Source organism: Anomalospiza imberbis, chromosome 8 (assembly GCF_031753505.1).
Source record: "Anomalospiza imberbis isolate Cuckoo-Finch-1a 21T00152 chromosome 8, ASM3175350v1, whole genome shotgun sequence".
Taxonomy (NCBI): Eukaryota; Metazoa; Chordata; class Aves; order Passeriformes; family Viduidae; genus Anomalospiza; species Anomalospiza imberbis.
The window spans coordinates 35,819,936-35,835,038 of NC_089688.1; the positions used below are offsets into that span (position 1 = coordinate 35,819,936).

At 38.9% G+C, this 15,103-nt stretch overlaps 1 protein-coding gene across 14 annotated transcripts in view; it reads left to right on the plus strand.

The window, feature by feature from the left end:
- The window catches only part of ALDH18A1 (aldehyde dehydrogenase 18 family member A1), a 49,000-nt gene that overhangs the window by 4,486 nt on the left and 29,411 nt on the right, over positions 1-15,103 (plus strand). For 12 of the 14 annotated variants that reach the window (XR_011001602.1, XR_011001605.1, XR_011001603.1 and 9 more), the window contains exons 5-14: positions 1,267-1,425; positions 1,950-2,040; positions 3,675-3,799; positions 6,202-6,346; positions 7,988-8,061; positions 8,700-8,799; positions 9,883-10,103; positions 12,852-12,989; positions 13,099-13,294; positions 13,442-13,563. Coding sequence is in view for 9 of the 14 variants with exons in the window: in XM_068198406.1 (XP_068054507.1) it covers positions 1,267-1,425; positions 1,950-2,040; positions 3,675-3,799; positions 6,202-6,346; positions 7,988-8,061; positions 8,700-8,799; positions 9,883-10,103; positions 12,852-12,989; positions 13,099-13,294; positions 13,442-13,563 (1,371 nt within the window). In the remaining 5 variants the exon portion in view is untranslated. The remainder of the gene's footprint in view (positions 1-1,266; positions 1,426-1,949; positions 2,041-3,674; positions 3,800-6,201; positions 6,347-7,987; positions 8,062-8,699; positions 8,800-9,882; positions 10,104-12,851; positions 12,990-13,098; positions 13,295-13,441; positions 13,564-15,103) is intronic. The other 2 variants (XM_068198404.1, XM_068198413.1) reach the window with 1 other exon arrangement.

A 15,103-nucleotide genomic window follows, 5' to 3' on the forward strand; every position in this document is an offset into this window, starting at 1 on the left:
ACTTCTGGAGCTTATTATTGTCGTATAAATGGTAGCTTATACAAGAGTGACTTGCTAAGTATTTCTGAAACTGAGTTATCTGTTGTCAAGATACAATGAATATGCTTTTTCTTTTTGGAGTTCAGGTGTGTGTCCTGCTCTTTTATAGGCAGGGAGGGTCTGTTAAGATCTCTTGACAAAAGCTAAAGTTGATGGTCCAAAGGGAGGGTTTAAAAACTGCAAGTGGCTAAACTGCAACACATTCTGTAAAGCTGACAGAAGTGCATATCTACACTTCAGAACTTGCTGTCTATCTCCTCTTGGTGGATGGTGGTATCCCTGGCTTGGGTCTTATACTGAAGGCTGCAACTGTATCAGTTGAACTACTCTTAAACAGGCTTTGCTTATCTTAGATACTCTGAAAAAACAGAATTGCTTTAACTGTAAGGCCTTAATTGTTTAGACACTTTTAACAAATTCAGGAGCCTAGTATGAAGCCTTCTTGGAGGAACTTCTTACTGTAATATGGTAGAGCCGACATGGCCAAATTGTTTATAATATAGCTAAAAATCACTATAGGTCATGCTGGATTGTAATCTTGTTCAAATCTGTAGATAACTATCATTCCTTTGATATAAAATAATTAATTGCCCATGCCAGAAAACTTAGCATACACATTGATTCCAAGTGCTATTGTACAGTTGAGTGGTGGAGTTGTTTGCTTAGTGTTCTCAAATGTCCAACGACAGAGTAAAAACAAAAATAATTCTCTCCAGAGCAGACATTGAGGGTGTTTTTTGTCTTAAAAAACCAAAAGAAAGGGGTGCTATCTGTGTGCAGGAGGCAAGATTATTTCAGAAGAACGAGTTCTAGTGAGTGGAAGAAAAGTCTTGATACAAAGCATCCCTTCTGCTCGCTACAAGTAGGAACATTAAAGTGAGAGAAAAAACTGAAAAGGTAGAGTCTTGAGCAATCTATTGAATTGTCTAGGGTCTTAGTAGTTATCATGTGCATCTATGTTCTGATCATGATCTTGTTTTCCAAGTTCATTCTTGGAGTGTGTGACCTACCTGCTTGAGATAGGCTCTTACAGGCTTCAGTGGAAGAAACCTGATAGTATTGTGGAAAGAATAATTCTCACTTGTATTCTATACCTTTTAAATGTGGCTTTTGTTTCTTTAGTGACCCAAAAGGCATGACTGCTCTGTTATGACATGTAAATACGTAAGTTTATATGATGTTCTTATAGGAAAGGAGTAGGCTAAGTAGTTTCTTTCTTCCTTTTAGATTTTAGTCACCAATCTGGATTTCCACGATGAGCAGAAGCGTCGCAACTTAAATGGAACATTACATGAGCTTTTAAGGATGAATATTGTCCCTATAATTAACACTAATGATGCAGTTGTTCCACCTCCAGAGCCAAACAGTGATCTGCAGGGGGTAAATGTGGGTAAAGTATAGCAATGGAGGGAGGTCCTGCTTGCAAATGGTGCAGCACTAATGTGTATTGACTAATGCCATAACAGGGGACCTCTGAAGTCTAGAGCAGAGAAACAAAGATACAGAATTAGTATGTGGACAGAGAGTACTGAAATACTGTGTTGACTTGTCTGTATTTGGCATGATACAGTGTTGTGGGGTGAAACCAGGGCAAATACTGTCTGCTTTACCAAAAGCAAGCATGCCTCGGCAGGTCATCTAATCCAGCACCCCTTCTTAAAACAGTGTCAGATTGTGCCTCTTGCCCTGTCGCTGGGCACTAAGGTGGGGAAGGCAAGTACTGATGACACTGCTTTACTGAAGTATATGTACTTTCACACAAAGATCACCTTTGAAGTTTCCAGTGGGTGTGAAAAAAGTAGCTCAGAAGGACTTGTTAGCGCTGAGGTAAATTGCTTTTTTATGTTGGCACCAAATATTTCTTAGTTCTTCACACTATTTACTGCTTCTGATATGCATGTGTATTGCAGGTAATTAGTGTGAAGGATAACGACAGTCTGGCAGCACGACTGGCTGTAGAAATGAAAACTGATCTCCTGATTGTTCTTTCAGATGTAGAAGGTTTGTGAGTAATTGCTTTAATTTCTGGTTTTAGTGAAGCACATCAGATTGTCAAACGAACCTCTTTTCCTGTTTTACTGATTTTTTCAGTTCATCTGTTTTACAAGGACAGTTGCAATGTACAAAAATAACTCCTTAAGGCCTATACCCAATGTTGATGCTTTGACATTAAACCAAACACTGTCTGACACTTTGTTGAATCTGGATGGGCTGGGCGAGAATGCATGTGAACCTGAGACCTGTTCCAGATTCCAGAATACTACATGTACTCTGGTACTTCTCCTGGCTTCTCAGAGTTGTATGATAGTCAGGAATAGTATGCAGAATAAAAGCTATGTGTCTTGAATCAGGACTATAAACCAAATACTATTTTACAATAGTTTGTTTCTTCTGGCAGCAGGTTCTGTCAGTGAATTATTGGTGTATTGCAAGTCCTGGTCATTGCTTTCCAGGTACCTGGGTCTTGCTAGCTTTTTCTGTCTCCCTTACTTTTGGCTTACACTGCTCTAGTTTTCTGAGCTGTGTTGTTGCAGCATAATCCTGTCACCTATGGATGTTGAACTCCCTTTTCTAGAGAGAGGAGGGTAGTGGGTACAGTTTCAGATCAATGCAGTCCACATCACCTTAAGTCACATATTCTTTCATCTTCTCTCGATGGGTTTCTGTCAGTAGATCCTGGCGTTCAGCACATGCTTGAGGCCCTGAGGAGGAAAGAGGTATCTTTCCATAAGCACTGTTTCTTTTAGCAGATGCAGCTGGGTTTCATTCTAGTCTAGCTGCTTAATTCTATTCTAGCTGGTTAATTCTAGTCAAAATTACTGTCTTAGAACAGCTCATAAAAGCAATAGTCAAAAGAGTTTGTAGAAAAACCCAAAACCAGCACACCTCTCCTCCAGGCTTATTCATTCAATGTGACAGCTTGTTTATGGAGAGATGTCCTCTACTTCCCAAGCTATCAAGGATGGGCACAGATAGACTGCACTTGTGCTCTCTAGTTTGTTGTGGCAGTATTTGTGCACATAGAATTTCTGGGAAGTGTAGTGGTAGAGCTGAAGTTTAATATGTTGGATAAACTGAAGTGTCATTCAACTCCAAGCGTAGTGACATTAAATTACTTGATTTTAAAAAATGCTAGTAAGAGTATGTCTCTGTAGTGTTGTGTTCCTTCTTAGTGGAATTCAATAGTTACCCTTTCTACATGTTTCTGTATTGCCTGTTTTCTGTGCAATCCACCTTTCAAGAATATCATCCGAGTCTTTGGTGAGGAGGGCTATTCTTTGCCAGTTCAATTGAGGGTTTGTGTATTTCAGGCCTCATTTTTAACATCTGAAAGCTGCAAACTGTCTCAAACCTCAATCAAATGTCATTACCTCCCAGCTTGCTTGCTGCTATTCAGCATGTGGGCTTTTGGCTTCTTATTTTTAGGCTTTCAATAAACCTATACCTTTTGGGTCTGCCAGTTAAGAATTTTGTGCTTTTTATTTCCCACAAAAAGAAGGGTTCAATCCTATAAAGTGGAACACAGCTTTATAGCCTCATGTTGCTTGCTTTTGTTGGTTTCTCTTTTTTTTCCTTTTTTCATGGGCGAGCTTTCAACGTGAGGGTATATAACTGATTTTTATGATTTATTTCAGGACTCTTTGACAGCCCTCCGGGGTCGGATGATGCAAAGCTTATTGACATATTCTACCCAGGAGACCAGCAGTCTGTAACGTTTGGAACCAAATCCCGAGTGGGAATGGGTGGCATGGAAGCCAAGGTAGAAATATGGAACATTTGCTTCATAACTGGGAAGGAGAGGGAGCTACATGAGAAAATTGTGCTTTGTGCTGCTGTTCAGATGGATCTTGGCAGGCTGCAGGAATGGGCAGAGGCAGACAGGAACCTTAGGAGTTCAATAAAAGGAAAAGCTGAGTCATATGCCTAGGGACACTGGTATGGGCTGAAGAACTGACTGCCTTGAATGCAGGTTCAGTGAAAAGGGCATAGTGGTCCTGGTAGACACCAAATATAATGTACACCAACAATATGGCCTTTGGGCAAAGCAGGTCAACAGTGTCCAGGGTTGTATGGAAAAGAACATAGCCAGCAGGTCAAGGAAGATGTTCACTTTCATCTACTTAGCACTAGTGAAACCACATCTGTAGAGTTGTGTCTGGTTCTAGATACTGCAGTACAGGAAAGACATGGCATGCTACAGTGAAACCAGCAGAGAGCCATGAATATGATTAAAGAATTGGAGCACTGTCACACTAAGAGAGGCTGAGAGCTAGGATTGTTTACACTGGAAAAGAGAAGGTTTGGGTATAAGTAGCTGAAGGAAGGGTTTAGAGAAGGCAGAATGAGATTCTTCTCAGTGGTATCCAGGGAACAGACAAGAGGCCATGGGCACAGAATGAAATACAAGTGAATAAACTGAAATGTAAGAATTTTACAATGAGGTTGCTGAAGCACTGGAGCAGGTTGCCAAGAGAACCTGTGGATTCTCTTGTTTGGAGATGTTCAAAACCTGACTGGATGATGTCTTAAGTAACTTGCTCTAGTTGACCCTGCTTTGAGCAGGCAGTTGGACTGTATGATTTCCAGGGATCCTTTCCAGCCTCAGCTATTCTTTAACTACTCTGAAATGGTATGTGAGTTCCCTTTGATTTTCTTTTAGGTCGATGTGAATTGAAAAGAGCAAGTAAAGAATTACACTCGAGTAGATTTTAAAAGGTGACATTTGGAACTTCATTTTTGTGTTTTAAATTAAAATAAGTCAGTCCCAACTCTTTCTTATGTGATAATTCAAAGATTTTGGGAATCCCTGTCTCTTATATCTGATATGGTACCTCCTTCTTTCTGAGTCTGTGCAATGCACTGTTTGCTTCTGAAGGATATATTGGTGGAGACCAAAGTACTTCAGTTTTTGAGCACAAGATTAGTAGAGGTGGGAAGGCTAATGGGTTTTAGTCCTATGTACAGTCAGGTGGTCTCAGTATTCATTGCTTGACTACGTAAACATGGGTGTGTTGTTCAACTTCAGTATATGCCTCTTATGAGGCTGAGATACACACTGCTGTAGTATTAATTGCTGCAGGTTTCCCTGGGACATATCTGGGAGGTTATCTGTAAAAAGCAAAGCAGATCTTGACTAAGCAGGAAAAGGCCAAAGTAAAATTCTTCACCAGTTATGTTGTTGATTATTCCCTTTTCCGAAGACTCGGGTAAGGCACACTCTTAAGTATCAGAGCCTGGACTGGAAGGTGGCAAAAGGAGGAGGCATTTGTAACTATGGAATCTACAAAGCTTATTCAGAAATTGCTTTCCCTTACCTGGCTTCTAGGATAATTTAAACAATTCCAGGTACTGCACGTAAAGCTGCCAAGGTCAGAGAGTACTTCATTGTAATAGTAATAATCTGTAAGAGTTACTTGGTGTCTTTTGAGTCACATAGAGGCAAATCTTGATGCAGGTGTTGTAAGAAAAAATTTGCTACAGTTGAGAATGTAGGAGACATTTGTGGAAAACTGTAGCGCCAATAATAGAAAACAGTGGCTCAAAGAACAAATCTTGTTTTTCAGCATGAAATTTGAGCAATAATGAAGCAGCTGATGATCTTTTGGTAACTGAGTTTAATGTGATAGGCCTATCTGACATTTGTGTCTCATAGTGACTATGGACTGTAATACCAAATTGTAGAACCATATTAAGAAAGCACAGAAGTGAGTAAGCAGAGAAGCTTTTGCAATTAAATAAATGACACATAATTAAATATAAGTAGTGAATAATATTGCCCATTTTGGCTAATACTTGACTGGGAAAGTAAATGAAGGAAACCACTGGCTGTATTTCTTCAGCAGGTAGCATATGGGATCTGAGAAAAATCATATTCTGCCCAAAAATGTGCAAAGAGGCTAATCTTTGGACCAGTCAGTACACAGGGACTTCAAAGGACCCTTACTAATGAGTTAATCGTGATGTAAACTTAACATACTGTAGAAGGATTAAGCAAATATCAGTATTCCAACACTGAAGTTCAGAGATTCCCATAGTGTGTTGAATGCTCTTTGAAAGCATAAGCAGTCAATCCAGCCATCCGAGTCGACCAAGAAGTCTTGTTGAGAGTGATGATTCAGATAACCAGTGAATCTCTTGCAAATGGCTCTGTCCTCTCTGTAGGTGAAAGCAGCTCTGTGGGCCCTGCAGGGAGGCACTTCAGTAGTGATTGCAAATGGAACCCACCCGAAGATCTCAGGTCATGTCATCACAGATATTGTAGAAGGGAAAAAAGTTGGAACTTTTTTTTCAGAGGTAAAACCTGCAGGTGAGTACAGAGTTAATGTGTACCTTGACAGTTGTAGAGATTTCCTGAAAAATTAGAGTTAAAATTTGTCTAGAGCTGTGCAATAACTGGAAAACCACTCTCTGGTTGCGAAATGGATTTTGAAAGGTATTTTCTGAAGTAGGAATAGAAACGGCTGAATTCTCTACTTTTCTTCCCCCCAGCTGATAAACTGGTACATCAGACTTGCATTTGAAGAATGCAGTGAGTAGAGTAGAAGTTTTGCCTTTTGTAGTCTTAAGAGTTATCATCAAGTATCCATGATTTCACTGTGAAAATATGGATATAGAATGTGCTGCTGAACTAAGGTAGTGTTTAGGTTTATTTTTTTATCATTAATTTCTTTTATGATTCAATCTTCTAGTATGGTAGGTAGGAATGTTTTCCTGCCACTGCATTGCTGGAACAGTGTAGTAATTGTCGGATGAAATCAGACCAAAGATCCATCACCTTAGCAGAATAGATACTGGAGTGATACTTTTGACTTTAACTTTAGGCCGAGTGAGTTTCTTTGTGTATAGTAATCCTTCATGGATTTATTGTATAAATATGTCAAATCATCCTTTGAATGCACTTGGTGTTGTTATGCTTAAGTGCCTTTTTGGTTAGCCCCACTATAATAAGTTGGTATCAGCAGTAAAGGTTCTAGTCTTGTGATCCCATTCTGAGTCACAAATATGGTAAGCATCAAAAGTCTGTCCCTGTGGACTGTTGTGGTGTTTACTCCAGTCATCTCTTTGTCTTGTATCTTCCAAAACCCACAGTTTGGAAATTCAAGTAACTTAATAAAATCAAGTATATCTGCTTACATACATAATTTTTCTCCAAGAACACTAAAAAATGCCATATTTTGTAAAGTATGTTATCAATTCAAGAAGCTGGTTTAAGATGTCTTAAATTAGTCTAATTAATCTCATGTCCACACATTCTTTTCTTACACTTCCCACTATACCTCTCTATAATTTCTACTCTGGCAGTTTCCATGGGACACTTCTTAAATGGAAATTGGGTTCAAGATACCTGGTTTACAGGCTATTTCAGGAGTGTTAAAAATTGCAGTTTTTCCATGAGCTACTTGTGAATTCTTTGCAGAAATGCTACCTGAACATGTGATTTGAAGCAGAAACACAACCTGTTTTGTGTAATTTCAGCACCTTGCTTCTAAAATGCATGCAAGGAAAGACAGGGAAAGCAATTTTTCTGCAAGCTGTTACTAGCATTTTGGCTTCCATTATTGTTTGTGTGTTCCCATGCATACATTCCTCAGCTGGATACTTAAACTTTTCAAAGTTTGCTTCTTTTCTTTCAGTAGCCTACTATGCCCTAGTGACTTAGCTATCCTGTTGTTCTTTTGGCCTTTGTCAAGTCTTTTTGATACATGCTGCACACTTGCTGTTACACAGAGACAGAATCTTTGTGATGATTCTTTATGTAGGGGCCATAACAGTATTTTTGTGTCAGGTACAGACTTTTCTGTCTTAGGATACAACATTTTTCTTGAATTAGTCTGTTAAAAACTGTTTCATGCTCTAAAAAAAGAATTGGAAGATGAATGGGTTAGTGCTCACATCTGCCTGTGCTGTTACTTTGTCTGCATAGCCTATTTTTGGGGTTTTTTTGCAGGCCCTACTGTAGAACAGCAGGCTGAAATGGCTCGAGCTGGTGGCAGGACCTTGGCGGCTCTACAGCCTGAGCAGGTGACAGAACAATATGGCCAAGCTGTTAATAATGTGCATGTGTGGCAAGTTTTACAACACAAGCTAAGAACAGAATGGAGCCCCTGGGACAAGAATCTATTCTGTGCCAGATCCACTGTTTGTATTGTAGCCTGCTTAAAGATGATAAAAGCAAAAAGATTGTGTTTCTTGAGGCTGTGAAGTAATACAGGCTTCCATGTGGGGTTTATAAAAATTTTGATAGCATCAAGTAACAGAAGTGAATTGTGATTTGAGCTGCTGAAGAATTGGCTGGAATAACTTGCTCCATTCACACCTGTGTAGAGTTACATGTATACAAAAGTGGAGCTGTAGACAATTACTACTCTGCAGCTGGGTGAGTATGATGTGGTACAAGGTGGTCTTAAAGGAAGGACATGTGAGTTTGGTGAAGAAGACTGGGAAAGGAAAGCAAGATAATAAAAAGCAGGGTAGAGGCTGAAGCAGTGTTCGGTCTTCTTTTTCAGTGTGATGCGGGCTGAAAAAAATCAGCTGCCCAAGTATTGGGAGAGTTAAGATAGTGAGAGGATGTGGTCAGCCTAAATGGACTATAGGAACTAGGTGTCAAACAGCATGAACTTTGAATAAGAAGTCAGTTCAGGAACTGTTTTCTCTTTCAGAGAGCAGAGATTATTTATCGTCTTGCTGACTTATTAACGGATCAGAGGGAAGAAATTCTCTTGGCAAACAAGAAGGACTTAGAGGAGGCTGAAAATAAAGGTACTGTTTCAAACTTTCCATAGTAATGCTATCATCTTGGACTTCTCTGGACCTCAAGGCAAATGAGCAGAACTAGAATCTTCTGTAACCTGGGATTGGGCAGCATGGCTGACATAGATTATTGAACCCAGGACTTTGAGAGCTTGTCAGTGTAAACAGCTGCAGCCTCCTTTATTGCATAAAACAGATGCCTTCATCAGGGAAGATACTGAGGCAGTGCAAAACACTAAGTGGTGTATTGTAAAAAAAAAAAAAAAAATTAAAATGAAACAAATATCTCTGTTACTGTCATGAACAAAGTGAGTATCTTCTGGGCTGGTTAATGTAATGTTTGGTTCCTGAAGGGAAGGCTATCATCTCTACTCTTAAATTGATGCTCGCCAAAGCATCAGCTGTCCCCTTCTGATTGAGGAAGGTTCTCTTTAGGTGGCTCAAATGAAACCCGCTTTTCTGTGTTAGACTGATGCATTCATTGAGAAGCTGGGATTGAGATATGTACGTGTTGGTATAAAAAGTACATGAAAAGGACACATCATGAATTGTAATACTATGTGGAAGGCATCACTGACCAGAGTATTTGAAGGAACATTGTTGGGTTAATTTCCTGTTTGAACGTGTTCAGACTAGAAAATTTAAGTTATTCTTGCCCAGTCTGCACAGAAATGCTATGCATGTGTCTGTGCTTTGGTGTTCCTCTTTGTAAAACAGAAGGATGCAATTACTGCCTGGACCTTCCAGAAATACTGCAAGGGTAGAAATTTGTAGGAAATTCAGTGCATGAAATAGAACATGAATAGGACAAACCTTATCTTTCTTGGATGTTGGTAGTTTGTGTGGTTGCTTCATGTACAAAATACTTAAACCTCATTAATTGAAAATGTGATGGGTGAAATAGTCATCATATTTGAGGGGTTTTATTGTGACTACCAGACTTGATGCTATGCATTTTTAATCTCAGGTAGATTACTTGCTAGGGTGTGGGAAATATCTTAATTTTCCTTAGGTTGAGCACTCATTTCAGTCACTTCTGCTTGAGCCTAGGAAGACCAATCTATCTTCAGCACAACTTCTTCTTTCTTTTAGGGAGATTAGCACTCCCTTTGTTGAAACGCCTAAGTCTGTCTACTTCAAAGCTAAACAGCTTGGCTATTGGTCTGCGTCAGATTGCAGCATCCTCACAGGACAGCGTCGGCCGTGTAATTCGACGAACTCGAATAGCAAAAGACCTGGATTTGGAGCAGGTGACAGTGCCAATTGGTGTCCTTCTCGTGATCTTTGAATCTCGTCCTGACTGTCTTCCACAGGTTTGTAAGCAAGGTAGATTACACTGTTGGGTATTTCTGTAGGCAAGCAAACAAGAGACTACAAAAAGTATTGTTTCAAAAGACTCTTGCTTGGATTCCTCTACAGTTGATTTTTTTTGCATCCCTGTTCTTTATGCAGAGATGTTTTCAGAACTTGCTTCTGCAGTGTTCGGTTAATCATTTGTCTTATGCCAGGAATAAGGCAGGTATGTTAAAGGCAAATACCTTCCTCTGCAGCACTGTGTAGAAGTGTTGCTATAAGTAAATCCCGTTACAAAATGCATGAAAATATGGGTGCTGAACTAATGTCACAGAGGCAACCTTGGTCTTACTTTCTAACTCCCAACTACTTTACTGAGCAACAGAAGTAGATTTTAAAATTAAAACAAAACAAAACAAAAACCCTGATTAGCAGCACTTCTTCCTGCAATTAACATTAGGTATCTAGGAAGCTTGATTGAGGAGTTTTCTAATGAGCAGATGTTTGAGTAGAAAATGATGGGTACAGCCACTTTAAGGATGCGAGGCTCAATGAGTGGACAGCTTTGTACTTCATGCCAGATTTTTGTGAGTAGTCCCTGTTTCACTGTGGAAGGGAGAATGCTGTAAGAAAAGTTCTTGTGAAACAAAAAGGCACTAGTCTTCCTTGACTACCAGCTCTGTTTGTTACTGATAACCAGTATGTTACCTTGTTGAATTTGTGTCTGTCTTCCTGGACTTCAACCCAGCTCTCTTGCCTTGCATAGCTGTTGTCTTCCTCTTTCTCTTTGCTGTATCTTAAAATTTACATCAGACTGACTCCTGCTGGCTTCCCTGCCCTGCCCTCTCTTCCCCTGCTTTGTTTTACAGGCTTGGGATAGCTTGTCTTGGTAGTTGCTTTGCTTCTTGCCAACCTCCTGTCATCATGCTCACATCAGGCTTCCTGATGCAACTTCAGAGGATCATCTTTGATGACTCTGCATTTGAATTGCATGATTTCTGGCCCATGCTGTACCTGATAGTAGGAGGGTCTCTGATTGAGAGGAGCAATTCCCTCCTCTTAGTCTACTACTGCATCTCATGCTTGTTTGGGTTAAGATTTAATAAGCTTCTAGTGAGCATATACAAACAGCTTCTAATACTTACAGGGTGAAATTGCAAGCATCCTTCAGAGACTGTTTTGTATAGATTCCACCAAATCCAGTTGTTGTTCTGAAGTGTAGTCATGTTCTACTAGTCTTTGAGACTGACCCATTTTGAAACCCCTTACCTTGTGTTCTACCTCTAATCTGGATTAGAAGTAATCAAAATTTTTGATTTTTGTCTCTTAAGTCTTGGTATTCTTTTCTTTTCCTTTTTTCAAAGCAGGTCAAAACCTTTATTTTAATCTTATGCCTCTTTAATAAGCTTATTTGTTTAGTTTCCTTTTGTGATACTGATCTGGAGGAGCAGATAGAAGGTACTTTTGCAATACAATCAGATGGCTTTTTAATGTCTAATTATATAAGTTAAAAAGACACATGATAATTATGTAAGGCAGACTTCCCAGATGGTTACACTTCAGTGTGTTTTTCTAATGTGTTTCTTGTATTCAATATTCTTTTCAAATGAGATAGAATATCAAGCATTTTGATTATTATTACCTATTTGATACTAGATAGGAAAAGATGTATCTGGCTGGTTATTTTATGAATCAGGATCTAAAGTGTGCCACCAAGCTCACTTCCTATTAGATGTGAGCCTGGCTAATTTTGGGATCAGCATCTCACCAATATACAATAGATACTGTAATGAATGTACGTTTGGTGATTAGATAGACAGGTGATGATAATGATACATATAATCTTTCCCAGAAGACAGTAATACAGCAAAATAACTTAAAATACTGAGTTTGTTTATTCTAAAGAGAATAAACTCACCTCTGGAGTGGAGGTGATTTTGTTTTCCAAAGGAGTGCATGCTTTTAAACTTTTTTTTAAGTATGTGGACAACTAGTGAGGCCATAGTGAATGAAGCTGGGATGAGAAATACAAAAAAGAATACAAAAGTAAAATAAGGTTTGAAAAAGAGCTTTATTACATCTGATGTACTCCGAGGTAGAAAGGGACAAAAACCTCTTGCATTGCTGGACTTAAATGGGTGAAATCTAACACCTTAAACAGAAGGGCAGCAGTATCTCTCAGTTTCTTCTGGTAATAAACATGGAAAAAAAGATGATGGTGGGCCTATTGTCTCATTTTTTTTTTTCTCCACGCTTAGAGCAAGTGTTGTCTGCTTATGACTGCTGTTTTAGACAACATAATGAAAATGTTTTTCCTGTTCTTAGGAAGAGCTTATTTGCCGCTCTCTGCTGGAATGGTTAGGGACAAGAGTTCTTGCTGCTAAAATTACTCTCCTTGGGGTAATTGCCCACACAGCTCTGCAATTCATATGAAGCCCTATGTCCATAGTTTCTTCTGTCTTGTTCACTGTAGTCTCTCCATTGCAATAGTACCCTGAAAACTCAAGTTTGAAATTACCACATTTAATTTCTGGAGTTAAATGTGCTGCTGCTTGTAATGATTTTTCAGAGCCATGAAAGGAAAAATGTAGATTAATATTGAGTAAATCAACTGAACAAAAAAATCCTGGTTTTATTCTGTGGGTGGTTTTCTGACAAAAGAACCAGAATGTATTTAAGGGGTTTTGTTTTGTTTTGGGTGGGTTTTTTTTTGTTTTGGTTTTTTTTTTTTTTTTTTTTTTGGTCCCAATAATAAACTCCTTTGACAGGTGTCTGCTTTGGCTGTAGCCAGTGGAAATGGCTTACTACTTAAAGGAGGGAAAGAGGCAGCACATAGCAATCAAATCCTTCATCATCTGACACAAGAAGCCCTCTCTATTCATGGAGTCAGAGATGCAGTGCAACTGGTAAGTGCCTAGAGTTAAATCAACTATTTCTTTGCTATAGTATGTACAAAAAGTGTGGGCAAAACCTGAGAGTTAAAATTGTAAGCTCTTTGTATTGCAACTACCACAGGTGAACACAAGAGAGGAAGTAGAAGATCTCTGCCGTTTGGATAAGCTGATAGATCTCATCATTCCACGTGGTTCATCACAGCTAGTCAGGAATATCCAGAAAGCTGCTAAGGGAATCCCAGTGATGGGTCACAGTGAAGGGATCTGTCATGTTTATGTTGACACGGATGCCAGTGTTGAGAAGGTCACACGAATAAGTAAGCTGTGGGAGAGTGACTTGAATCTCAATCTCGTAATTGAACTTTGGAGTATGCAATGTAGTTGTGGTAATTTATAATTTATTTATTATCCAAAAATCTTCATTGTAAAAGTTATGTAACCAATTATGTACTCTTAAACCTCAGTCAGAGACTCAAAGTGTGAATATCCTGCTGCCTGTAATGCTCTGGAAACTCTCTTAATTCATCGAGACTTGCTGAGAACCCCGTTGTTTGATCAGATCATAGACATGTTGAGAGTAGAACAGGTTAGTCACTCATATTTGTGTTTTGTTTTGTGGTTTTTGTCTGTTTTTTTTTCTAAAACTTTAGAAGCATTTGGTTGGGCTGGTGTAGCCCTGTTTGCATGGCATAACATTTTAGTTACCCATATGTGTCTTTGTACATGTCAGTGAACATTGCTTCTCCACACAGCATCAAGTGTTTCTGTAGAAATGATCTGAAAACAGCTTATTCAGGACAGCTGCAGGTTATTACTGGGTTACCTTTTCTATATACTTCCTTATATATAGCAAAAATAATCTTCTGCCATAAAAGCATATACAAAATCTTTCTCTACCTTTTCAAATTCAGTCAGATGCAAAGCCTTGTCTTCCTGAATCTATTAATTTAGCTTCTTACCCAAGTGAATTTCCATCCGTTTTTATCCTTTTGGAATTTGCTTCATACATGTGTTTTTTTTAATTTTCCTCTTGGATGTCCTTTGTTTCCACCCGTATTCCCTCCTGGTATGTCAAAGGATATCAAAAGGCCAGCATACTAATTAGTTGTCTAGACACAAGCAATGTTTTTTCAGTAAAGGTAGCAGAGATACATCAGGAAGAAGTATCCATGAAAAGTAGTAGGAATTGCACATAAATCAAGGGTTTTCACACAGCGCTGTGTATTTGACAAATAGAGTGCACAGGCGGTGATTAATGCAAGATAGAGAGGTCATACGTTTTGATGCTGTTGCAAGGGTTATAGTAAAAGAAACCGGTAGGTAGTCAAGGAGCAAGTTCTCAGTGTTTGGGGCTTTTTAATGTCTTGTTTAGTTGTTTCTTGTAAAGGGTAGACTGCAGGGTAGATGTTTGTATTTTGAATGGGAAGAATATGTGTACCAGTGCATTTCCTCCACAACCCTAACCCATCTCCTTATACAATGGGGAGGATATTACCTCTGTCTAATCTAACCTGACAACAAGAAATATTGGCCAGGATTATGCAATTAAAGTAATTTATAGTTGTACAAGAAAATGCTGGTTTACAGATATTGTCTTTAAAGCCTTCACATTTAGTAGAATTATGCCTTATTTCCCATTTATGCTTGTCTTGTCAAAATTTCGTGTTTGAATGGAAATACATCTGCATGAAATTTCTGTGCTCTATCTGTTCTAAATTATCTCTTATTGTTTAGGTGTTTTGGCAGAGGTTGATAATGTGTTAAAATTTTCTTTATAACAAATGAAAAATATCTGTGTGAGTTTTTTCGGTTTTGGACCCAGTAACTCCTTTGTGTCTGAGATGTGCTTCAGAGATGGCTGGTATCAATTTATAGAGTAAAAGGATAAAAGTAATTCAAGATCTTAAGACTTCTGTAGGTGCAAACTTGGAAGCATTCCTTTCGTTATTCTATGCCTTGCAGTTGCTGTCTTAAAACGAAGGCTGGTATCAGTATTTTAGCTGTTTTCCTAGCAGTGCAGTACTGGCCTTTTCTTCCTGGTGACTAAGTGATGCAATTGCTTTAAGTAATTTCAAATGAGTCCTGAATTAGAGCTTGTCATGGTAGGTAGCCAACCTAGCATGTCA